Below are 23,817 nucleotides of genomic sequence, written 5' to 3'. Positions count from 1 at the left end.
TAAAAAAATTTGCAAGTTTAGACAAGAAAATCAAGTTTAAAAAATACAAAATTCTCATATTTATTTTTTAAAAATAATTACAATTCCTAAATTAAATAATATAAACAAAACCAATGATTAAATAACGCAATATATTTCATACCTAATTATACGGGGAGAAACGATAAAATAAAAGGAAAACTTATTAATCTAAATAAAAACACTTGAAAATTATCGAACCGAAACGATAGTTAAAAAAGGCACTAGCATAAATATTAAAACCCTGAACAAGGCAAGATCAACGGAATTCAAAAAAAAAAAAAAAAAAAGAAAAGAAAAACCTTATGATAAAATTTATGAATAAAAAGAATTAATTTATTGAGTGCGAAATTTATCGCGAAAAGAAAAAAAATCAAACGTAGTGGAATCAGAAATACAAAACTGTAATCTACTTCATAAAATAATCCTATGTTTAAATTAATAAACAATTCTCCTTTTATTTTATTTTTTTGTTGATAAAAACAAGATTTTTAATTACAGCAGATGTGATTCCACACCAAGAAAAACTTGCAATTGATACCGCACTTCCAAAGAATGAGAATTTATTCAAAAGAAAAATATTTTATTTTTATTAGTCCATGTCAAATAAATATATTTTTCTCTTTTCTTTTTCTGTTCACTGATATGCTTGCAATGCATTTTCCCCACCCCCCTCGTAAATCAAGCAGAAAACGAAATCAGCATGCCACACCCTTGAGTTTGATTGACGGCCTAAAGGAAAAAATAAAACATTCCTCCCTTCCCTGCCTTCAAGGTCACAGAGGAAATGACGTTTCTCTGGGTAAACGGGGGAAAAAATTTTCCCCTTCCTTACATTTTCCTCTGCTCAACTTCAAGGATGAGTCCAATTTTCGCTTTTTTCGTTCTAGATCAAAATGGCGGGAAAATCGAGCAAAATTTTTCCCGGTTTTCTGGTTTCCCGGTTATCTGGATACCGGATAAATGGTTCTCTACTGTATATATATTAAGAAAATGCAAATAGAAATTATCAGACAAAAATATAATTAACAATGGAAAAGAGGAGCCATTTAACAAGATTTAAAAAGTAAAGAATAAAAATGGAAAACACTTACAGCATGGCAGTCATCAAGGGGCACTACCATGCAGTCAGTGCAGGAGCAATTTCTGTAGTGGGTGGCAAAATAGTACAAACAAAATACTCCAGACTGCTCTGAGGAGTAAAGAATAAAAAACAAAAGCTAGTCAGATGAAGACAATATACAGTAGAGAACGATTTATCCAGTATCCTGAAAACCGAGAAGAATTTTGCTTGGTTTTCCCGCTATTTTGAAGTATAACGATTATAAAAATAAAAAAAAGGGGGAATTTGACTCATCCTTAAAGTTGAGTAGGGGGAAAGGGGGGAATTCTTTTCCACCTTTGCCCAGAAAAACTTCAATTCTTCTCCTGACCTTGAAGATCATTAGAACAAGAGGAGGCAGGGAAGGGACAAAAGTTTTATTTTCTCCTGTGTGTTGGTTGTTTTTCTGATAAGCTGCCGTCAATCAAACTTAAAGGAGTGGCATGCTGATTTCCTTTTCTCTTAGATTTATGATGGGGTGGGGAAAATGCATTGCTCATGCATATCAAGAGTTAAGGAACTTGAAACTTCTGGCTAAGAGTATTGATTTTAAAGGTGAAATGTGAGATTTATTTTAAATCCACAATAGTTACTCAGTTTTTGTTATCCTTGATTTATTATGATGAATTGTCTTATTATTTCGGATAATGCATTATTTATTAAAAACAAGACGTTTTTTAATCACCAGTTATATTCATCTATTTGGCATTGATTAACAAAAAATATTTTTTTTGTTGAATAAATTCTGATTTTTTAGAAATGTGGTATCATTAGCAAGTTTTTCTTGATGTGGAATCACATCTGTTTCGTTAAAAATAGTCTTTTTATAAAAAATAAAATAAAAGAGATTGTTTATTAATTTAAGCATACAATTATTTGTTAATAAAAGCAGGCGATTATTTTATGAAGCAGATAACAGTTTTCTTTTTTTAATTTTGATTGTTTTTCTAATTCCACTGCGTTTGAGTTTTTTTTTCTTTTCTCTTTAAGATAAATTTCGTATTCAATAAATTAATTCTTTTCATTCATAAACTTTATCATTAAGTTTTTTTTTTTTTTTTTTTTAAATTCCGTTGATCTTATAATACCCTGTCTTGTTCCAGGCTTTAATATTTAAGTTAGGACCTTTTTAAAATATCGTTTCCATTCGATAATTTTCAAATGTTGTTTTTATTTAGATTAATAAATTTTCCTTTTATCCCCTCCCCACTATAATTAGGTATGAAATATATTGCGATTTTTAATTATTGGTTTTGTTTTATATTAGTTAATTTGGGGATTTTAATTATCATCAAAAAATAAATATGCGAATTTGTATTTTTTAAACTTGTTTTTCTTGTCTAAACTTGCAAATGCTTTTATCCTTTTGAATGTTATTTTTCTACCATTTTTTTTTTTAATTTAGGAGATCTTTTCATTTTTTTCTTATTTTAAAATGTGTTTAACTTTTTCCTTGTAATTTGAGTTTGATAAAACATCGATTAACGGCACTTTTGGCAGATCCAGAAAACCGGGAAATTCAGACATCTGGGATAGCACTGGCCCTGGTAATTGGTTCTCTACTGTACTAAGTTCCCGAAAATTGAAGAAGAAATTAGACTGAAGGGAAACTTAAGCTCTTGGATGACAGTCATATGTCACAGGTTCGAGTATTAAATTAGAATATGTTAAAATGGAAAACTACAAAACTATGAATTAAATGTCTAAAGTTATAAGTTTAGAAAGAGAAAAGTAAATAATAAAAAGTAAGTAAATAAGACCAAACAAATCAATTGGAAATATAGACAGGACCTCAATTATGTTCAAAATGATCATGTTTCAAAATGATCATTTAAAACATGATCAAAATGATTATGTTTCAATTTTGAATTTGAATGAAATTTGAACTATCCAATGTGAAGGCATAATTATTTATATTTCAAGCTCTTTTGACAAAAATTTTGACTATACAAAGAAGTGCAAAACTATTAAAGAAGCTTATGAAAAATTGATTTTAAAGAACATTCTACCATGAAAAATGGAATGAAGATAAAAATATTGCTTTTTCTATTAGTTGTACCCTGAATGTTTTTATGGAAGCAAATGATAAACTGCAATGTATTTTAAAATGTTCTATTTTCCAACTGATGACTGGAAAATGATTATTTCAGAGTTTCCACTAGAATATATCACTTCAAAAATTGTGTGGGATGGAGTTATGAAACACGAGAAGAAAAATCCTTATATTTATTCCTTATCAAATCCTTATGAACATTCTTGAAAATATGATTCCCCCAAAAATATTTTTTAAATAAAATTTTCCTTTTCAGAAAATTTTTAAATTTTATGTGAGAAATCAATGAACATGGAGAGTTTTTAAAAATTCAAGAGATAGCACAAAATTTGAACACAGTGTTTTGTATGCAAAGAACTGTTATTCTAGCACATATGTCATACCACAAGCGAAGTTATAAGGAATCTTCAGGAAAAAAAACAGATAGTTAGAACCTATGCTGAAACTAAAGAGATCATTAGTTTGCAGTAGATTACTTTGCTCATATTTTATCTTATTAATGAGTTCTTTGTATGATCTTTTACATATGTCATGGTAGATCCTCTAATTGTTATTTAATTTAATTATTATTAATCCATTATTGCATTGCTTCCCTTTTTTCTCCTTCTAGGGATTGTCCTTAAGATAACTGACATAAAATTTAAAGTCATACTAGTTTTAAAACATATCTAGATGGCATTTAGTATTAGACAACATAAGTAAAAAATACTTGTGATGAATGGGAACCTTATATTTACAAAATGGGAAGAGAAGAACAAAGGAAAAACTCTTAAAAAATAGAAAAACCCTCTTTGAAAACAATTCTCGAATTTAAATTCCAAAAAGCCTAAGTGAAATTTGAATTAAAAAGTTCATACTTTATTTTTATTTTTTTTATAAATGTTTAAACTTCAAAAATTTATTTCAATGATCTTTTATGGGACCCTTTATCTGGCATGCTCCTTTAAGAATTACTGATTCATGAATTCCTTAAAAAGAAAATGTGTGTAACATTCTTTATTACCCTATATGAATTAAAAGTAAATATTTATTTCTAACCCTTTGAGTATAAGTAACTGTTTTTTTTCTAGCTGATGGTTCTGCAATAAAAAATCAGTTCTCCTCATGCTATTCAATGGGAAAGCAGTTCAAATAATTTTACACAGAATCATAATACTTAGTGTGATAACAGGAAATATACTCACATCCAGCAGTACCGTGATGGCAAATAACAGAGGCCAGGTCATAAGTTGTAACACCTCGAGGATACGCTAAAATAAAATATATATATTTATAAATATATATATATATTTATATATTATAAAGGTATCTTCAATAACTTTAATTTTTTTTTTTTTTTTGCAAATGTGAAAAAATATAAATGTATTTTTTTTTACCTATTTATAAGTTGTAACTCCTTGATCATTACAATCAAAAGTAACTTACATGCATTTTAAATTCTGTTAAACATTAAATGTAAAGACACACCTATGACATTTGGCCATTTTAAATTAAAAATCATTGTGCAGAATTTTATCATGGTTATATCTAAAAAGAACTACTTTCTAGGAGACGAACATACTGTCTATTACTGCAAGAAATTGTTGCATCTTGCTGTGTCTCACTAAGGGTAAAAAAAAATAAATAGATATACATTGAAACATTAATAAGGCAAAGACCCACAGGATCAAAAAAATTGTCTGCTTTGGAAAAGGACATGCTAATTACTAAATCTAGTGCTGTAAACTGTTTTTTTTTTTTTTTTATATAAAATTACTATGTGCATAACTCAGTTTTACTTTTTATATTGATCCAACAAGGAAAAATGATCTAGCAGAGGTTTCTTTTAAATGATTTCAACTAATCTGATCTTGGTGAAACTTTTTCAATTCATTTAACATTTTAATTTCCAATTTCAGAGTCCCTCAATACAAATTTGAGAAATAAGCTGAGATTTTAACTTTGTTTTCTTTGTTCTATTCAATCAGATTTAATATTAGTGATGCATCACAAATAATGTACTTTCAATGAACCATACTTATTTGAGCTGGGATAACTCAGGGTAAAAATTTTTATCTCTCAATGACACACAAAAAATAATTTATAAATAAATTGAGTGTCAGCTTTGAAGGGATTTAAAGGAGCTTTTTTGGAAGCAATTTTTTCATTGGTGTGCAATTTTAAATTGGTAATCTTTACAAAAACGTCTATTACATAAATTTTTCCATATTCAGTAACAAATCAATAGAGTCATTTTAATTAATACCACTTTTAACATTTACAGTATGATTTAACAACAATATTGAGATCACTGATGATGATGAATAAAATTAAAGATTGGGTGACTAGAATACATCAATGTATTCAGTTTTCAAAAAAATTAATTAATATTATAAGATTACCAACAGAATACATCCTTAATACAGTTCCGTCCAAATATTTTAAATTAATATAGTTTTGAACTGAATGGCTTAAGATGCATACTGCCTTGTAACCAATTAAAAAAATAATGACCTTCAGGATAGATTTTGAGAAAAGCTGCTAGACAACTACTCTTTTCCCCTGGTAATGTTATCACTGCTAAAATAAAGTTTCAGAAAATTGATATTAAAAAAATGATTTTTGAAAGAAAAAAATTTTAATATGTAGCTTACCATACAAAAATGTCAAATATATAAAAATCTCAATTTTGAATTTTTTGTCACACTGATTTTTCAATTATCCAGCAGCATGCACATAAATCTTCAGTTCTTTTTTAGATAGTAAAACTTTAAGTGAAAAAATACAAAATAAACAAATATTAGATAAATTTATTTAAAGATAAAGATATTTATACAAATAATGAGGCTTACATTTATGTAAGAAAGGTGACATGTCTAATCCTTCCATTGGGAAAGAAACATAACTGCTTATTTTTGAAGAAAACATAACTTCATGACGAAATCGCTTCAGATGAATACATAACATCTGCAGAATTTCAATAAATAAAGGAATAATTATTTAATAAACAATATGCATGTTAATGACATCTTCAAAATTGCAATAAGTAGAGGGAAAAAAATATAAACGAAAAAAAGAACATGTTATAGAAATGGAATCATACCTCTGGAAGTTCAATCACTTTAGAATATTTAATTCCATTTCTTAATTTTTTGCATTTTTCACAACTGTACATATTATCCCCTTTCAATTCATCAGCAGAAAAAAATGCTGCCAAACAATCTTGCAAGCTTACTGATGGTCCCCAGAACCAACTAAATTAAAACATATCATGAATATATTATTTTCCATTAAAAAGGAATAAACTTTAATTATGAATATCAAAGAATGTAATTAATAATCATAATGAATCTTTCAGAAAAACAGCACAAACCATAATCAAGAAAGTTAAACCTTAAGATTTTACTCTGATTACAAAACTGAGTGAAATTTCCATAAATAACACCTTATCTTTGAAGCAAATGATACGGTGGCCAAAATTCTTAGTGCTGTAATAACAAATGTGGAAGAACATATTAAAGAATTTATTTTTTAAATATTCAATTTTTAAATATTTATTTGAATGATGTAAATACAGACCTACCAGTAATGAGCAAGAGTTCTCAGTAGTATACAATATTTATCTTTTTGATGACTCAGTCATTCTAATTATTTCTGTAGCCTATTATTTTAGCAGAATTATAACCAGAACTGTATATTAGGCATAAAAAAATGTTAAATCTAAGAAAATTTGTAGACTAGAAATGTAAAAACAAAAACAGCAAATTTAATTTTTTTAAAGCTTGTAGTTGCTCCGTAAAATATGCCTTTATTCCATAGAAACTACTGAGGCTATGCTAATATTAGCTGCTCTGTAGATTTGCTACTCTTCTTTAATTTAGAAATATTATCTTTCTGATTGGTCTGCTTCTTATTTAAAACTGCTATTTAATTTAAGTATTAAACAAACTTTCTCCTTATTGTCAAATTTTTCAATTTATTCTGAAATTTAAAATTAGAATATAAAGTTTTAAATTTCATTATTCAAATTATTAAATTCAATTTTAAAAACTGTTTTCCCTTTGCTGCTCAGTGCATAATAAGCATAAACTATTTTCAAATAGAAAAAAAAAAGAATCTGCAATTACCTCATAACCCAGCCAAACAGTGAACTAAACCAACCTTGATGACTGTAAACATCAGTACAAGTACCTCCACTTTTTTGATGACTTCCATGAGATGCATGAATCATGTGTAAATGATCTCTATTTGGAATTGGTAGTGATAAATCTTGAAAAGCTTCTCTTGTTGTTGAAATCTAAGGAAGTGTAATGAAGTAAAATATTAAATTAGAATAATGTTATAAAATTCTATTGCCAATAATCAACCAATACTCAAGTTTTTTTTATACACATTTAAATACTTACATTTGTTTCAGTTTATACTTATAAAAGATTATGTTGGTCTGGGTAACAAATAATTGAAAGGTTTCAGTAAGATTTGTAAAAGGAATAATTTAATTTGCTCAGGGAAAAAACTAGGGTTTCTCAGAGCATTCACTGAAGTATGGATGAAATGTAGAGTTAAATGGCACAAGAGGATAAAACAATAATTTTGAGAAACATTTAATAGTGTAATAAAATATAATATTAGGTTAGCAAAATAGTAATTTTGGTTTTTCAGTGTGCAATAAAACAAAATTTTTTGTTTCTTTTAAATTTTTTTTTTTACTAAGTAATATCACTGTTCTTTCTAGCTCTCCAAATATTACAGTTTCAATTTCTTTTATCTTAATTTTTTATAAGCAGTCAGTATGCAAAATACATTAATATGAAAATTTATGGCCATCATGTGTATTGTGACGCTTATCGTCACTCAAAATTAAAATCAAGAGAAAAGACTAAAATTAGATTTCTAGAACATTTCAAAGTCTTTGATTAAATAAAACTACCGTGGGAAATCTCCATCGGCAAATAGTAACATAAATACGGATAAAGTAATTCAAATAAACAATTAGGTTTAAATCTTACAATGTCACCCCCATCTTGGGATTAACCCCATCATGGGACAAACTCGAAAACAACAATAACTTTTGGACTTGACCTTTCCTCAGATTTGCAACTTTTTATCACGCAAAAAATACGATATAAAAGCAGCCAAAGGAAAGGGTTGCAAAAGCAATCAAAAGAGCAAACAGCCAGAGTGAGTAAAGGGCTGAAACCGAAACCATGACTAAACTTGGTAAGTCTCTCTCTCCATCTATTCTAAAAACACGTAAGAATTAATGTTAAAATGATAAGTTGAATTAATTGTATATTCTAATTCTAAAATAGTTATGTAAATGCTGGTTTAATATAGTTATGTCATTTCCTAAATTGTTTAAATAATAAAATGTTACTTGTTTAAAAGAAGACTTCTATTAATTCTTTATTTAACAGAAATAAAAACACCACATTTTAATTTCAAATTCTTTCAATTTAACTAAATTTAATGAAAGACGTATTCATTTTGAAATGTGAGCTTGTAAATTTTCTGATATTATTGAAAAAATAAAAATTTTACCATATAGTGAAAATTTTACATAAAATAATAATTTAAAATTATACTGTCTAATATCAGGGATGAGAGTAGTCAGAAAGTAAAAAAGAGGAAATCCAAGAAGATATATATATATAAACAAAAATTTGACAAAAAAAGTGCGATTTTTAAACTTATAAACCATGCGAGTATAAATCCCGATATGAGGTTTTTAAATCGCGTAAATATGAAACTCTACATCGAATTTAAAAAATGCGAAAATACAAATCATGATGCGTTAATTTTTAGATTGTGATACATAATTTTTAAATTGCGTGATATTACAACCGCAAAAACGAATCACGACATTGGATTTTAAGCTCGCGTGAATACGAATTGCTACATTGGGTTTTAAAAGCTCGTAAATAAAAATCGCGATGTTGGTTTTTTAATTCTTGTAAATAAGAATCGCAATGTACAATATTTAAATCGCCTGAATAAGAATCGCAAAGTTCAACTATTAAATCAGGCAAATATGAAAATCGATGTTTGATAATAAAATCGCAATTTTAAAAATGCATAAATACAAAACACGATATTGGATTTTTATATCTCGTAAATAAGAACAATAATGTACGGTATTTAATCAGCGTAAATAAGAATCGCAATGTGTAACTTTTAAATCAGGTAAATGCGAAAATCGATGATTGATATTAAAATTGCGTGAATAAAAATTGAGATATTTGCAGAGTCTGGATTTGGGATTTCTAAAAGGCTTGTTTGTATTGTTTTGTATAGACATAATAAATAAAAATTTACAAGACAGGGATGAGATTAGCCAAAACGCAAAAAAGCTTAATTTCCACGATAGTAAATTTTACGCAAGCGCAACCCTTTAATAATAAATTCCAACAGTTTAAGGTAATAAATAATGTGGTGACATACAATTGTGTACTAATCTATTATTATAAAAACGATTACATTGATACTTAACATTTAGTGAAAAAAAAATTTACCAATTGAAAAAATAAAGCTGGAAATTATATTTTTCCTCAGTTCACATATGAGACAATTACTACTAGAAAAACTACCTGGTTTAGCAAATTAAAACTACTGAGAATATATATTAATAATTCATTTCCTTTAATAAATACTGTTATGTGATTTACAGGAAATATATCAGTAATATTACTTTTTAAATTATATTGGGGAAAAAAACTTTAACAATGGACCGAATCATTATGTTCATATTATAGTCTAATCTAACTACAGCCCTCTGAAACATATCAATAACAGTGAAGTAGAAATATATATAGTAACTCCTTAACATACAAAAATTGCTATTTTAGTTTGAAAAATTACATGACAATCAGCAACTGTTTAGATAATTGTTTTTTATTTGATAAGAATTTTGCATTTTATAGCATAAATAACAGCAATTATAAATAAAATTTTGATGATGAGTTAATTAACTCTTTTTCCCCAAAAAATTTTTTTAATTAAATCCCTTTTTAAGTGATTGCTTTTGTTTGCTATATCTTTTATGTTTGCTATATTTAGTCGTTAGTCCATCTTCAAACATCCTGTGACAAATCCTATTTTTTCTTCTTTGTAAGCACAGAATGTAAGTTTTGAATATATTCCCTTCCAGTTTCTCTGATGTTGTAACACTTACATATACTAATAATCGTCGTTAGAAAAACAGTCACCTTTATAGTAACTAATTTAAAAAAAACTTTACTTCTTACAAGAATCGCGATTGTTGATCTTAAAATTGCGTGAATATGAATAACAATTATGGATTTTGAAATCACATGAATATGAAACTAGACATACGATTTTGAAAATGAGAAAATACAAATTGGGCGATAGAATTTTTAGAACGCGTAAATACAAATCACGATTTATAATTTTTAGATCGCGTTAATACGAATCATGATGCGTAATTTTTAGATTGCATAAATAAGAATTATGATGCATAACTTTTAGAATGCGTGAATGCGAATCCCAATGCCTTATTTTAAAATCACGTATAAATACGAAAATCAATGTTTGATATTATAAACCGCATGAGCAAATCAACACACTGAATTTTAAACTTGCGTGAATACGAATCACTACATAGGTTTTTAAAAAGACGTAAATACGAATCACAATATCGGATTTTAAAATCTCGTAAATAAGACTCGCAACGTACAATATTCAAATCGCTGAAAAAGAATCGCAACACGCAAATATGAAAAGCTATGTTTGATATTAAAATTGTGTAAATAAGAATCGAGATATTAGCAGATTCCAGGCTTGGAACCTCTAAAAGGCTTGTCAGAAGCAGCGTCGTTTGAACTACCAAAATCGGATCTATCTGGAGGGTGTGTAAAAAATTCGGAAAATTTTATCTGCTGCGTGTAAAAGGGGAGAAAATAGGTAAAATAAGTAAAAATTAGAAAGGATTGGTAGCTATGTAGTTCGAATTTTCTGTTTTTCTTTGAAAATCGGTGAATTTTCTGAAAAAGCAGAATACTTATTTAAAAAAATGAAATTTTTAGAAAATCTGAATTTTTGATAAAAAAGCTGAAATTTAAGAAATAAAAGTGAAAAAATTCGGAAATCCGCTAAAAAAGGAAAAATCTCATCCCTGACAAAATTAACTGAATGAGCAAATAAATATTTTCAATGCAAATCCACCTCTATTTTTCCGTTTGTTTTCACACCAGAATACAAGAAGCAGCGACGTCTGAATTACGAAAATTTGAGCTATCCCGCCGACGGATAAAAAATACGGAAAATCTTATTTTCTGTGCGTGAAATAGGAGAAAATAGCTAATATAAGTAAAAATGCGGAAGGGTTAGCAGCTAGTACGTAGTTTGAATTTTCTGTTTATCTTTGAAAATTGTAAATAAATATAATTATTTTACTTCAACGACTGAATTTTTTTTAAAAAGCGGGATATTTATTAAAAAAAAAGAAATTAAAAAGAACTAAACTTTTAGAGAATCGGAGTTTTTGATAAAAAGGCTGAAAAAGCAATGCTACAGCACTTTAAAATATTATGGAAAAGAAAACTTACTGTATCACAAGTCAAGCATTGAACAGAACTCAAAATTTTTCCATCAAAAATATCTGATATTATGCTCCTGTATTGTAAAGATTTTCTTTTTTTTAAATTTAAAATTGAACTGATGATATTTTGAGAAGTCATATGTTTCACTTGAGAGATTTGTTTACCAGAAAATGATTTGTTGATGGAATCATTTTTTTGATTGATTTGGCTGACATCTGAACATCCACATTCTGTATTTCCAGAATCTATTTCTGTACTTACAGAAGAATTTAATTGTGTGGCAGGAAGAGAATCTTCAATTTTAAGGTCATCAAGGTTTATATCACAAATATCATTTTTGGAACATTTGTCTTTATCATCACATTTGTTATCATCAATTAAAAGATCTTCCTCCAGCACTAAATTAGCTTCGTCGTTTTTTCGATGGATATGAGGGTAATCACATTTTGTTGGCACAAAATTCTTACTGCCACCAACTAATTCACTATTTTTGGAAAGCTTATGCTTGTCTTCGACTCCGGTTAATAATATCTTACCATGCAAGCTTGGTATGGAATCACTATCAGGTAAAAAAGGTTTCTCTATGTTCAACATACATCTTTGGTTTGAAGAATACTTTGAAGTTTGGTTCAAAGCAAGATCTGAAGTCACAGACTCAAGAAGTTCGACAGACTCGTTGGCATCTTCAGAAAATACACCTTCATCTGCACAAGAACCTTTCTCGCTACTCATGCCAGAGTCACAGGTTTCATAATCTGCATCAGACTGACTAGAATCTTCAGAGGCTGGCATCCCAGAATCTATGCGTGTGCTATCAAATTCTTCTGAGCTATCAGGCGATCCATTTGATATGACAGAAATTTCAACCGCTGGCTCTTTTAACTCTTCATGTAATTGATCCATAAAGCATCTTAAAAATTCTTGAGCATCCTAAAAAAATGAGTTTAATTTTAATTTAAAATTGTTTATTAGATTGATTAGTTACTAAGCAAGTTAATAGCATGAACAATGGCATCAAATCTATTTCTTTAACTCTTTACTGCAGGCATATCACTAGACAGATAAGCTAACAATTATAGCTCCCAAACATTTTGACAGATTGGAGTTTCTTCCCAACTCATTTCTAACATATATTTTACCTAAGTATTTTTTTTTAAATGTAATTTTAAATGTAAGAGTGATAAAATATAATAAAATGCTTAAAGATAATGCAAATATGCTACATGAAAAAGAAAATTCACCAACTATACAAGGAAATCAAACAAAAAATATAAATTAATGGGATTTTAAAAATTTTGATCAGCCTGTTATGATTATCTCAAATGCTCGGGTTCCACACACTTTTCGATAACAAAACACTTATTTATTATATTAAGACCCACAACACTAAGAAAAAAACCATATTAATAAGTATTTTATATGGTTTATCAAAATACACATCAAAACTATGATGGTTTTGCACATTCAAAATATGGAGTTTGATTCCCTGTAACTCTATTATTTGATTCTACTTAATTTTCCAAGTCAGTAAAACTTTTCCTTGAACTTTCATTTTTAAATTTTCAACACAATATAGTTATAAAATGCAATATAATTTCTTTGGAACACTACAAGGCTGATAAATTTAAGAGTTTAGAATTTCTAAGATAAATACATTTATTTTTAATGAGCATTTTGAACACCCAGAGCTCCTTAAAATTATATAGGAGTAATAAACAGTTTAATGAAAATTACATGGAGTGACTTAAATGAAACAAATTCTCAAACTCTTTAACAAAAAAAATTTCCAATTATTAAAACTGTGACGTATTTTTAATAGAACATAACATATCACCCAGTTCCATATCTATAGGAGATTATATGAGTCATTCCACATCAAATAAATCACTTTTAGATGTAGTTATCTTCTTTCTTTACTTTACTGCAGCTTTCATTAGCCAGGCACACTCATATAAAGGGAAGAACAGAAGTTATCGAGACGTAACAGATCATTGTTATTTTTGGACTAAATCCTTACTGTTTGTGGATAAATTAATTTTTAATGAATGCATAATAAGCTGGACTAAAAGTAACTTTCGTAATTATGATGACCAATAAATAAGGCTAGTTTATAAGCAAAAATTTTGCACAATTTGGGAACCATTGGCCAACAATAACACAATTAGAAAAAAAGCATTATAGATAAAAGTCAAATCTAGGACAGTCTAATTAAGACAGCAATATAAAATAATACATATAAATACCAGAATATATGAACATGTATACAGCAATTTCCACTAGAAAGGCAGCATCATAGTATATGCATCACCAGCAAAAAATATCACCAAAAATAATCGCATAGGCACAGTGTAGACGTTACACTTCCATTTATAGTCACAACAGTTTTTAGACATTATAAAAAAAAATAAGGACTTTTAAGCACAAAAAAATAATAATAATCGAAAACAGCACACTCCTGCAATTATTTTTCATGGAATATTTATTGATATTAGGGAGCATTTTTATGTATGTAATTCTTACATTCTTACAAAAAATATATGCCTACGAAAAATTACTATCACTTAAAATAGAACATAAAATTTGATGTATGAAATGAAAATAGATAATTTGTTGACTTGGAAAAAATCCAAAAATAAAATATTTGCTCAGAAAATATAGGTAAAGGAAATAGAGAAACAAATATATTGTGCTGATTTAATTATTCTCAAGTAACAAATATGAATTTATTTCACAATCATAGACGGCGTAGTGCAGACAAATGGTTAATCACAAATTTGTCTTATCATGTCATATTCATTTTTTTTTTTTAAAGAGCTAAAAATAAAAAGAATACCATTTTTCGAGTAAATAATCTGATAATGTTTGCTGCTTCAGAATATCTTTTGTACACATTCATATTTGAATAAATCCACAGTAATCTCAGAATTCTTGAGTGAAGCTTGCAGAAAAATGAAACCACTGCATAGAAACAAACATTGGGGGGATACGCCATCCAATCATGATAGTTCCATTTTCAAATAAGTTGCAGCCTATCGACTGGAAATTACTGCACCAGAAATATTTATGAAGTGAGGATTGTTTTTTAAAGGAGGACAAAGTAAAACTAATGTCAAAGTTATTGAAGCAAAACGTACTTGTTGAGCATAGCCTCTGAAGACAGGACACACAATTTTAATACCATACGCTACTCCAGATGGAACAACATAACTAGGTCTAAAAATAAATAAATATAAACTTTTACTGTGAAGATGACAGGTAAGAAATGTAACATTTTTCCTCATAAGTTACTAAATAGCAGAATAAAATGTATTTAAAATACAATATTAGAGAGAAAAAGAAAATAAATTATGTACTTTAGAGGAAGCGTCACTTTTTCCTGAAAAGGATGATCAGTTTTCCATTTTAAAAGTAAGAGACCTGATATTGCAGTTACAAACAAGAAGGCATGACTCTATATTATATGGTGGTTTCTATTCAACTGAAATTATTGTTTCTTTTATATTTTCTCATGTAAAATAAATTACATTTGCCTATTAACATCACTCATTATAAGCAGAAAATAATCAGCAAATGCAATATTAGAATTATGTAAAAGATTGTGATATGCCAATTATTAAATTTTTATTTACAAATTTATTTTGCAGACCATTTTAATAATTTTGAATGAAGTAATAAGCTACTAAGTGAATTAGTTAAAAGGAGGAATTTACAAATTTTGAATTTTTCCTCCAACCAGGTAAATTTTTTTCATAGAGAATTTTCTTTATGAAAAAATCTAAAATTTTCGTCATAAATTTCCAAAAATTTATAGCTGAGTTTTATAACTTCAACACATTGTTAAAAGAAATGTGCTTGGTTATGAACAAGTTTAATAACCTCTTTATTTTGAGTAATATTTAAACATCCCAGAATAAATGTGTACTATAATCATCAGTGCCAGATGTTTGTAGTGTACAGTCCGCAAAAAAAAAAGATATCACCCTGAATAACTTTCGTTCTAATGATCGGATTTTCACGAACTAAAAGTCAATCTTAATGGTTCCCGGGGGTGACCTCATATATGCTAATTAATTAGTGCTAACTATTAATTAAGTTACGAAATCAGACACAAAAACGTACTTTCTCTGAATAAACATACATTTTTTTTTACATATTTGGATTTTTCATCTTCGAAATATAGGGGGTAGCCGCAATCTGAGAAATGTGGTCTCCATAGTTTGGTCAGGAGAGCGATTCAAAGTTTGGTCCCCTTAATGTTAATTTCGCTTTTTGCGTTTTCGGTCATATTTAAAAAACTAATGAAGCAATTCAAAAAAAATTTTCACCCACTCATAAAACTCATTTACCCAAAGGTAATTTCATGAAAAAAATAATTTTTAATAATTATTTATTATTTTTTTATTATTTAATTAAAGTGAGGATGAAAAAAAGTTGAATTATAAGGTATGAATTTTTTTATACCATTTTAATCAACATATTTTTCAATTGAAAAATCTAAAGTTTCAACTGTTTTTATTTATTAGAAGATGAGAAAAATTAAAATTAATTATTTAAAAAAAATAATTTGGCGACAATGAAGAAATGATTAAGTGGGGCGATAAATATTAAAATGTGATAAACTTACGAGGAACCTAACTTAGCGAGCGTAGCGAAAATTTCATTCATATTTTTTTCGCTAATAATCGTTTGCAAATCCTTTTATTTTTTTAAAACTATAAAATATGATGTTTCTTTTTTAATAGTCTAAAATTGTATTTGCAATTTAGTAAAGAAATTTGAATAAAACATCTTATTGAATAAAAAACATTTTATTCAACGAATGTCGAGTTTTATAAAAGCATGCTTCTGATAGAATATGATTATACACCAGATTGTGCTTATTTAATGTGATTATTTTTTAGTTTTTAGTTTTTTCTTCTCAATAACTGATACAATTTCAATAATATACATACGTATGAATAGATTTGGAATAAAATATTTATCAATTTCTTGAATATATTTTTTATAAATATTAATAAAAAATACTTAGTAAACATATTTAAGTATACCTCACATCATCGCAAATTTTTTAACATCTTATATATCGTTATATAATTTTTTAATAACCTGTCTGGAAGTGTTTCGCCGAACTATTTTACCAACTATTTAATTAAATTTTAACAGTTTTAAAAATCTTATTCTTTACCCTACTACGTTTATTATATCTTCATTAATAACTTATCAATTTTTTAGTACTTTAACTTAGGTTTTCTTTAAAGTGAAGTTCCTTTTTAAATTATAGTCAAGTTTTTTTTAAAAGAATTATTGTCTGCAAGTTAAGAATAAAACCTTGTTAAGAAGTTAAAAACATTCCACTGTTTACAATTATTTAATGCAAAATAGCTGATTATTTACTAAGCAAACTATTTTTTTCGAAAAAGGAATATAAATCAATGATAGTCTTTTTTTTTTTTTTTGTTTCTTGTGACTTCAACATAGATTATCTAAAATAGTGTTGATGCTTTAGAAGTCACTACAAAGAGTCTAAAGATACCGAACATAAAAAGCTGTCGAATACGTAGCCAAAATTTTTAAGCGTTCTAAAATATCTCAGTATCTTACATGTCGTCCTAACATCTTAGTTGTGAAATTAAATTTTTAATTATCTGACCACGCGTGATTCAATAATTATTTCATTATATCTTTTACTCTTTCTTTATGATTACATGTAGAATTTTTTCCGGATAATATGCTAAACTATTTTGTTTAATTTTTTTTCTTTAGCACGATTCCCAAGATATTATTGTAATATAATTTGTTATCAGGAGAAATGCCTTATTTTGTTGAGCAGGAAATAATAAAAATTGAAATTTGTAAGAAGATTCCGAAGCCATGCCAATTTTAGAACCATCTAACTTTAAAAAAAAATGCAATAAAAAATACTCAATTTCCGATCTTATTTTGATTAAAAATAAAAAAAACGTGGCAAGAAGGCTAACATACTTTTTTCAGAAATTGTGAAAACCAATTTTTCCTATATTTCGTCAAAAGAGGATAAGAATGATATTGCTCCAAGGGCTTCTCAATAATTGACCTACTCAATAATTTCGCTATTTCCAGAATGAAATCTGTTTGATCGAAAAATATTTCCTTGAAAATTAAAACGAGAAAACAATTAATTTTGTTTTCTCGTTTTAATTTTCAAGGAAATATGTTTCGATTATTTATCTAAGTTTTTATTTATCTAAGTTTATTCCATTCATTTAATAATAGCGGTATCAAGGTTAAGGATATGCGATGGAAGCCCCGTTTACTATTATACTATAAATGCATTAAATCAGGTAGCTTGAATATTTTATTTTAAGCAAATTATTTAATAATTTTAAGCAAATAAGGGTGTAAAAATAAACTCGATCAAAATACTCCGAAAGTATACCCTAAAATATATGTAGAATAAACTTTGGAATCGATATATAAAAAATAACCTTTTCAAACAACTTCGAATAGGACGGAAACGCAAACTTTTTTGAAATAGTTGTCCTTGAAACTATTTAATTTCGATTCCTGGTGCTAGGGGACATTCCATTTTCACATTCGACTTTTGAAATTTAAGGCTTGCAGCAACAAAAAAAAAATATTCATTAATTTTTTTACAAAGTAGTGAATTATTATTTTTTTCAATCAAAGAACCTGTGCCTATAGCTTATGTAAAACTTATTTTAACATTGAGTGAAATAATTTAATATGTTGTGTAACTAAATAGATAATCCTAAGAAACTGAATCGAAAATATAAAAACTTCATTGATTTAAAAAATAATAGATGATAATAAAAATAGACATGTTTTGAGTGTCCAATAATAAAAGTCACAAGTTATTCAAGCTTGACAAGTTTTGAGAATGGGCGATTATATTTGAACGCTCGAAACATGTCGACTTTTACTTCCCTCTTCATATTTTTTGAGGCCAGGTGAGTTTTTAACATCAATTATACCGTTTTACATTTGAGTCTTGATCATTATTTTGATAAGGATTTTACACTCGTTAAAGTAAACATAAGCATTTCTGTATTTTAACAGGATTTATGTGGTCTTTGAAAACGTAATAGCATCAATATTGTAAAAGTTATATTTAACTTATTGAAATTTTGAGACCAGATATTTTGAGTTAATGAAATTAAATATTTTATCTTTTAAGTTTTTGTGCCCCCATTTCAGTATCTTAAGGATCTTACGAGCTCTGCTTAAAAAGAGAGTATCAGATATATATAAGAAAGCAAAAATAATCATAGTAGCAGTATTTGGGGGTAAATGTAGTTTATCGTAATTGAAGAATATGCTGTGCGACATTTTATGGTGAATTTGCGAACGTAGGTTTCAGAATGTATCGAAACATGAGGATGCTATTTGCTAATCATCTTTATCCAAAGAAACCCATGTAACCTAAATATCTAGCAGAATGAAGCGATTTTTTAAACAATGAATCATACAATATGCAACATATTATTTCAATATCTTATTCTTAAATATAACATGTTTCAATGTTTTTTAAAATGCCACTAAACATTCAGCAATTCCTTGAGTTATAGAAAAAATAAATATCGTAAATTACAGAAAACCTTGTGAATGTGTATTAGAATTACTATACAATCTACATCTTATTCTTCAAACACTTTTTTTTTTCTTCAAACTTTCTTGCCTAGAAGACTCGATTAAATCTGTAAGAATGATTATCCCTAAAATTTTGTATATAGTAGCTATAATAAGTTATGTCAATTTGATTTTAGTAAGAAATCCTCGAATAAATATAGCAAAAACAACATATCTAAATAATGTCAGATAAAAAGTTCATGTATTTAAATTCTAATAACTTAAAAAATCATAAATAATTTATAAATCAATTCAAATTTTCTTTTCAAAGGAGATTTAAATATTTTTTTTTTTTTTTTTTGCTTTTTGGACAAAAATCAGCTTAAAAATTGTCTATTGGCTAGAAACTTCGAGATATTTTCTATTAACAATTAATTAAACCTCTCCCAGCAATCACAGAACCTTATTTCATTTTTTTTTACATTCAGAGTTCTTTTACTAGGTTGCTAGGCTTTAGGTTGCTAGGCTTTAGCATTAAGCTTTTGAATTAGTCAATGGGTTATCTTAAAATATTAATTGCGCTGGCGACTTTTTTTTGGCGGTTTTCTGGACTATCGCCAAATATATAAACCTTTATTGCTACCCAATTTACTACCCAATATTTTCAAAATTTTGTCTACCCCCCCTAATTCAAGTGTTTAGATTCCAAATATGTAAAAAAAAATACATGTTTTATCAGAGAAAGTACGTTTTTGTGTCTGATTTTGCAACTTAATTAATAGTTAGCACTAATTAATTAGCATATTTGAGGTCACCCCCGGGAACCATTAAGATTGACTTTTAGTGCGTGAAAATCCGATCATTAGAACGAAAGTTATTCAGGGTGATATCTTCTTTTTTTTTGCGGACTGTACACCAGAAGCTTGTACCAGAATAAGTGTCCCTAAAGTAAATCCTACGTAATAAAAAAGAAAAATATTGTAAAATATACTTTTATTAATTTTTGTATCTCAATGAGACAATAGACTAAACAAATGAGACAAACAAATGAGACAAATAACTCATTCATTACATGAAAGCTCTAATCTTTCCCTAATTTTATTTATAATTTTATGCAAACAATTGAAAACTCCTTAAAGCTGGCCCACACTGCCTATTTTGAAACTTGATTCCAAACATGTATAAAATGTTCCTTGGATATTTTGATAGTCAGTTTTTTTGTATTCTCTCTCTTTGAGAACATAATCCCACATAAAATAATTAAGTTAATTGAAATCTGGATAAGAGGCAGGCCACTCTTCTGTACCAATGAAATCAGGCAAATTGCTTCAAATAGACGTTTTTTTAATTTGTTGGTGTGCACTGAGTCTTGCTGAAAGCAATGCGATTCTCCTCAAAATAAATCGGAAGTAGAACCAATTAAATGTTTCTTTAAAACTTGTTCCATCAGAGTTCTCCATCAATTTCAAAAAAAAAAAATCTTTGATTTTTTCAGATATTTCAGCAGGGTTCTCACTTAACTTCAGAATAAAAATTCCCTGACTCTTCCAGGTATACCACGTAAATTTCAATGAAAATTCTAGACCATATTTTCATCAGAAAACTTTTATTTTTTTATATGTAATGTGAAATATTAGATTTTCTGGGTAACAAAATATTATTTAATGAAGATGGGAACATTTCAGTTTCACTAAATGCGAAATTTTTATAACAAATAATTGTAATAGATGTTAGAATTATTTAACTCTAATCTCAATAACTGATTACTGTTACTGACAATTTTAAGACTAGTTATTTTCCAGGTATGATATAGGAATATTCCAGATTTTTTTTTTTTTTTTTTTTTTTGAGAAATTGCAACCTTTCCTGACTATTCATTGATTTTAGGAGTTAAAATAAAATTCCCTGACAATTCCAGGTTTTCCCTGTTCTCCCTGACCCATGGGAACGCTGATCAGGTAAATTTCAATAAAAATTCAGACCATATTTTATCTATTCTATGCAATTATTTTCATCAGAAAAGATCATCAGATTTTCTTTTCATTTATAATGTCTAATATTAGATTCTGTGAGCGAAAAAATCATTGGACGAAGTTAGAAACATGTCAGTTTGACTAAAATGTGAAATTTTTACAACAAATAATTGTTAAAGATATTAGAATTATTTTTCTCAAATCTCAATAACTGATTACTGTTACTGACAATTCTAAGACTGGTTATTTTCTAGGTATGATATAAGAAAGGAATTTTCAATGTTTTTGTAAAAAATTACAACTTTCCCTGACTAATCTGTGCCTTTTAGAATTAAAATAAAATTCCCTGACAATTCCTGGCTTTCCTGTTCTCCGTGACCCGTGGGAGCTCAGTTCAGACAGTACTCTGTGTTGATTTTAACTTCAGGATCAATAAAAAGATACGGAAGCTTTCCTTTTGGGAAATGGCATCCTATACCATCACTTTTGATGCATTTTGGTATTGTTCTACTGTCAACTAATTTTTAGGAATGTCAGCAAGACCTGCGCAATATACGCTATTGTTTTGCTGGTTGTAACTATCTACTAGAACAGCATCTACTAAAAGGTGTTCCACGGAACCCTAGGGTTCCTTGGGAGGAACTCATAGGTTCCGAGAGTAAGGATTTTTTTTTAAAACCAGTATTATTCAGATTTATATCAAATCATAGATCTCAGTATGTATTTTACATTAAATTATTTAGGTTAAATGCCTATGAAGAAAGAAGAATCAAAATTTAAAAAAAAAAAAAAAAAAAATTCAATAACAATTTATTGAATTAATTATGAAAAGAATTTTCATTTATAAAAAACTCTATTAGTATTTCTAATCTATCTTTTGATTTTAAAGTAAAATAATCAAATTCATGAATAAAAATTTATGTTTCGCTGATAACTATTTTCAACATTTATAATGGTTTTTTTTAACACCATAGTTCCACTTATTTAAATCATTTTCATCCATGCATAAACTAAAAACCAATTCAAGTATTTATTTCTTCATATAAATATGCATAAAAGTTAGTGATAAAAATTTCTCATCCCGAAAAAGAATGTCACAACCTATATGCCAACATAGTAACCTCTTGCTCTTTTTTACTCTAGCTTGCTTTGTGTATTGGTAAGAAGACGAGTTAGTTGTTTTTAATATGGTTTTGGTATAGTTTTAGTATGGTTTCTTTGAGTATTCTGTTTAGGTTGATGATGATATTTGTATCCTTTTTCAATTACCTCTAACAGATTGACATGGATTGCACATAATTCGTTCTCTAACAGCTTTGATAACATTTGAAGGTTCTTTGCTTTTTCAATACTTTTATCTATCATAATTTAAAATAAAAGGTGACAAAGCCATTGCCTCGTATTCAAGAGAAAACTTTGTTTTTGCCTTCACTGACGGTTGCTCAGATGAAACTCTTGATAACGGAGGAGCTGGTGTCAACTTTACTTTCCCAAAGAGTGGAAGCACAAAGCAATTTAAGATCAGAGGAGGCAAAATAGCTTCAAACTACACTTGTGGATTCATTGCCATCTAAAAAGCCCTAGATGAGTATATAAATCTTGAATAAAATGAAAGAGCCAAAGGGTTAATCATCTTCAGCGACTGCAGAGCTGCTCTTCAAGCAATTCAAAGGGGTTCCTCAGGGCTATTTATAAATATAAACAGTGCGCTTTGTAAGATTTTCCATTTGAAGAAACAGTGCACCATGCAGTGGATTCCCGCGCATGTTGGCATTACTGAAAACGAGATGGCTGATGCCTTGGCAAAAGAGGCAAGACAATTAAACACCAACAAAGTTACTCATGTCACTCTCAGCGATATCAATTCAGTGACTAAGACAAAATTCAATGATAGGAAAATCCAAATCAAACACCAAATCCCTGAAATCAGTACCAATAGAACTCTCACCAGCACACTAACAAGACTCCAGACAGGACACTTTAGGGAGATGAAGATTCATGGTGATGTAACAAGGACTTACTGCCCCTGCAAAAATTGTCCAGACATAGAACTAACTCCCATACATCTTTTCAACTGTCCCGTTATACTGGCGCAATTGCAGCAAGTGACAATCGGTGGGCGGACTTATATGAAGAAAATTGCCTTCGAATTGCAGATGTTGTATATAGGACCTTTGATCACATTTAAAATTATTTTCTGCCCATGACACGACACCAACCAACCATCTATCATAATACAATTATCTAACTAAATCGTAATTTACATAAAAGATTATTACTGTTATGTAAGGCATTTTACTTCTTCAAACACAGAATAGTCGCAATAATTTCTATTTCTCATGAAAAGTTATGGATAGTTTTTTATTTAATGACAAGGTTAAGCAATTTATAAATAAGAACAAGTTTAAACCCCTCAACAATGTTTGTGTGCAGCTATGCACAAACTTATGAAATCTGCATGCAATTTTTTTTATACAATATTAAAATTCTAATTTTAATTAAAAATTTTAAAAACCTACAGAAAATAAATTGCTTTAATACTTAAATACTTGTTCATAACATACTGTA

At 28.0% G+C, this 23,817-nt stretch overlaps 1 protein-coding gene across 4 annotated transcripts in view; it reads right to left on the bottom strand.

Annotated features, from left to right (window-relative positions):
* Positions 1 to 23,817, bottom strand: part of Usp20-33 (Ubiquitin specific protease 20/33) — a 129,324-nt gene that overhangs the window by 88,641 nt on the left and 16,866 nt on the right. For all 4 annotated transcript variants that reach the window (XM_071187340.2, XM_071187343.2, XM_071187341.2 and 1 more), the window contains 6 exons: positions 14,845 to 14,923; positions 11,717 to 12,640; positions 7,280 to 7,449; positions 6,256 to 6,406; positions 6,005 to 6,119; positions 4,358 to 4,423 (listed from right to left, as the gene is read on the bottom strand). In XM_071187340.2, coding sequence (XP_071043441.1) covers positions 4,358 to 4,423; positions 6,005 to 6,119; positions 6,256 to 6,406; positions 7,280 to 7,449; positions 11,717 to 12,640; positions 14,845 to 14,923 — 1,505 coding nt within the window. The remainder of the gene's footprint in view (positions 1 to 4,357; positions 4,424 to 6,004; positions 6,120 to 6,255; positions 6,407 to 7,279; positions 7,450 to 11,716; positions 12,641 to 14,844; positions 14,924 to 23,817) is intronic.

Source organism: Parasteatoda tepidariorum, chromosome 11 (assembly GCF_982258835.1).
Source record: "Parasteatoda tepidariorum strain Cologne lab strain chromosome 11, Ptep-v5.0, whole genome shotgun sequence".
Taxonomy (NCBI): Eukaryota; Metazoa; Arthropoda; class Arachnida; order Araneae; family Theridiidae; genus Parasteatoda; species Parasteatoda tepidariorum.
Note: the sequence above shows the minus strand (reverse complement) of the source record. Positions and strands in the feature narration are given on the sequence as shown.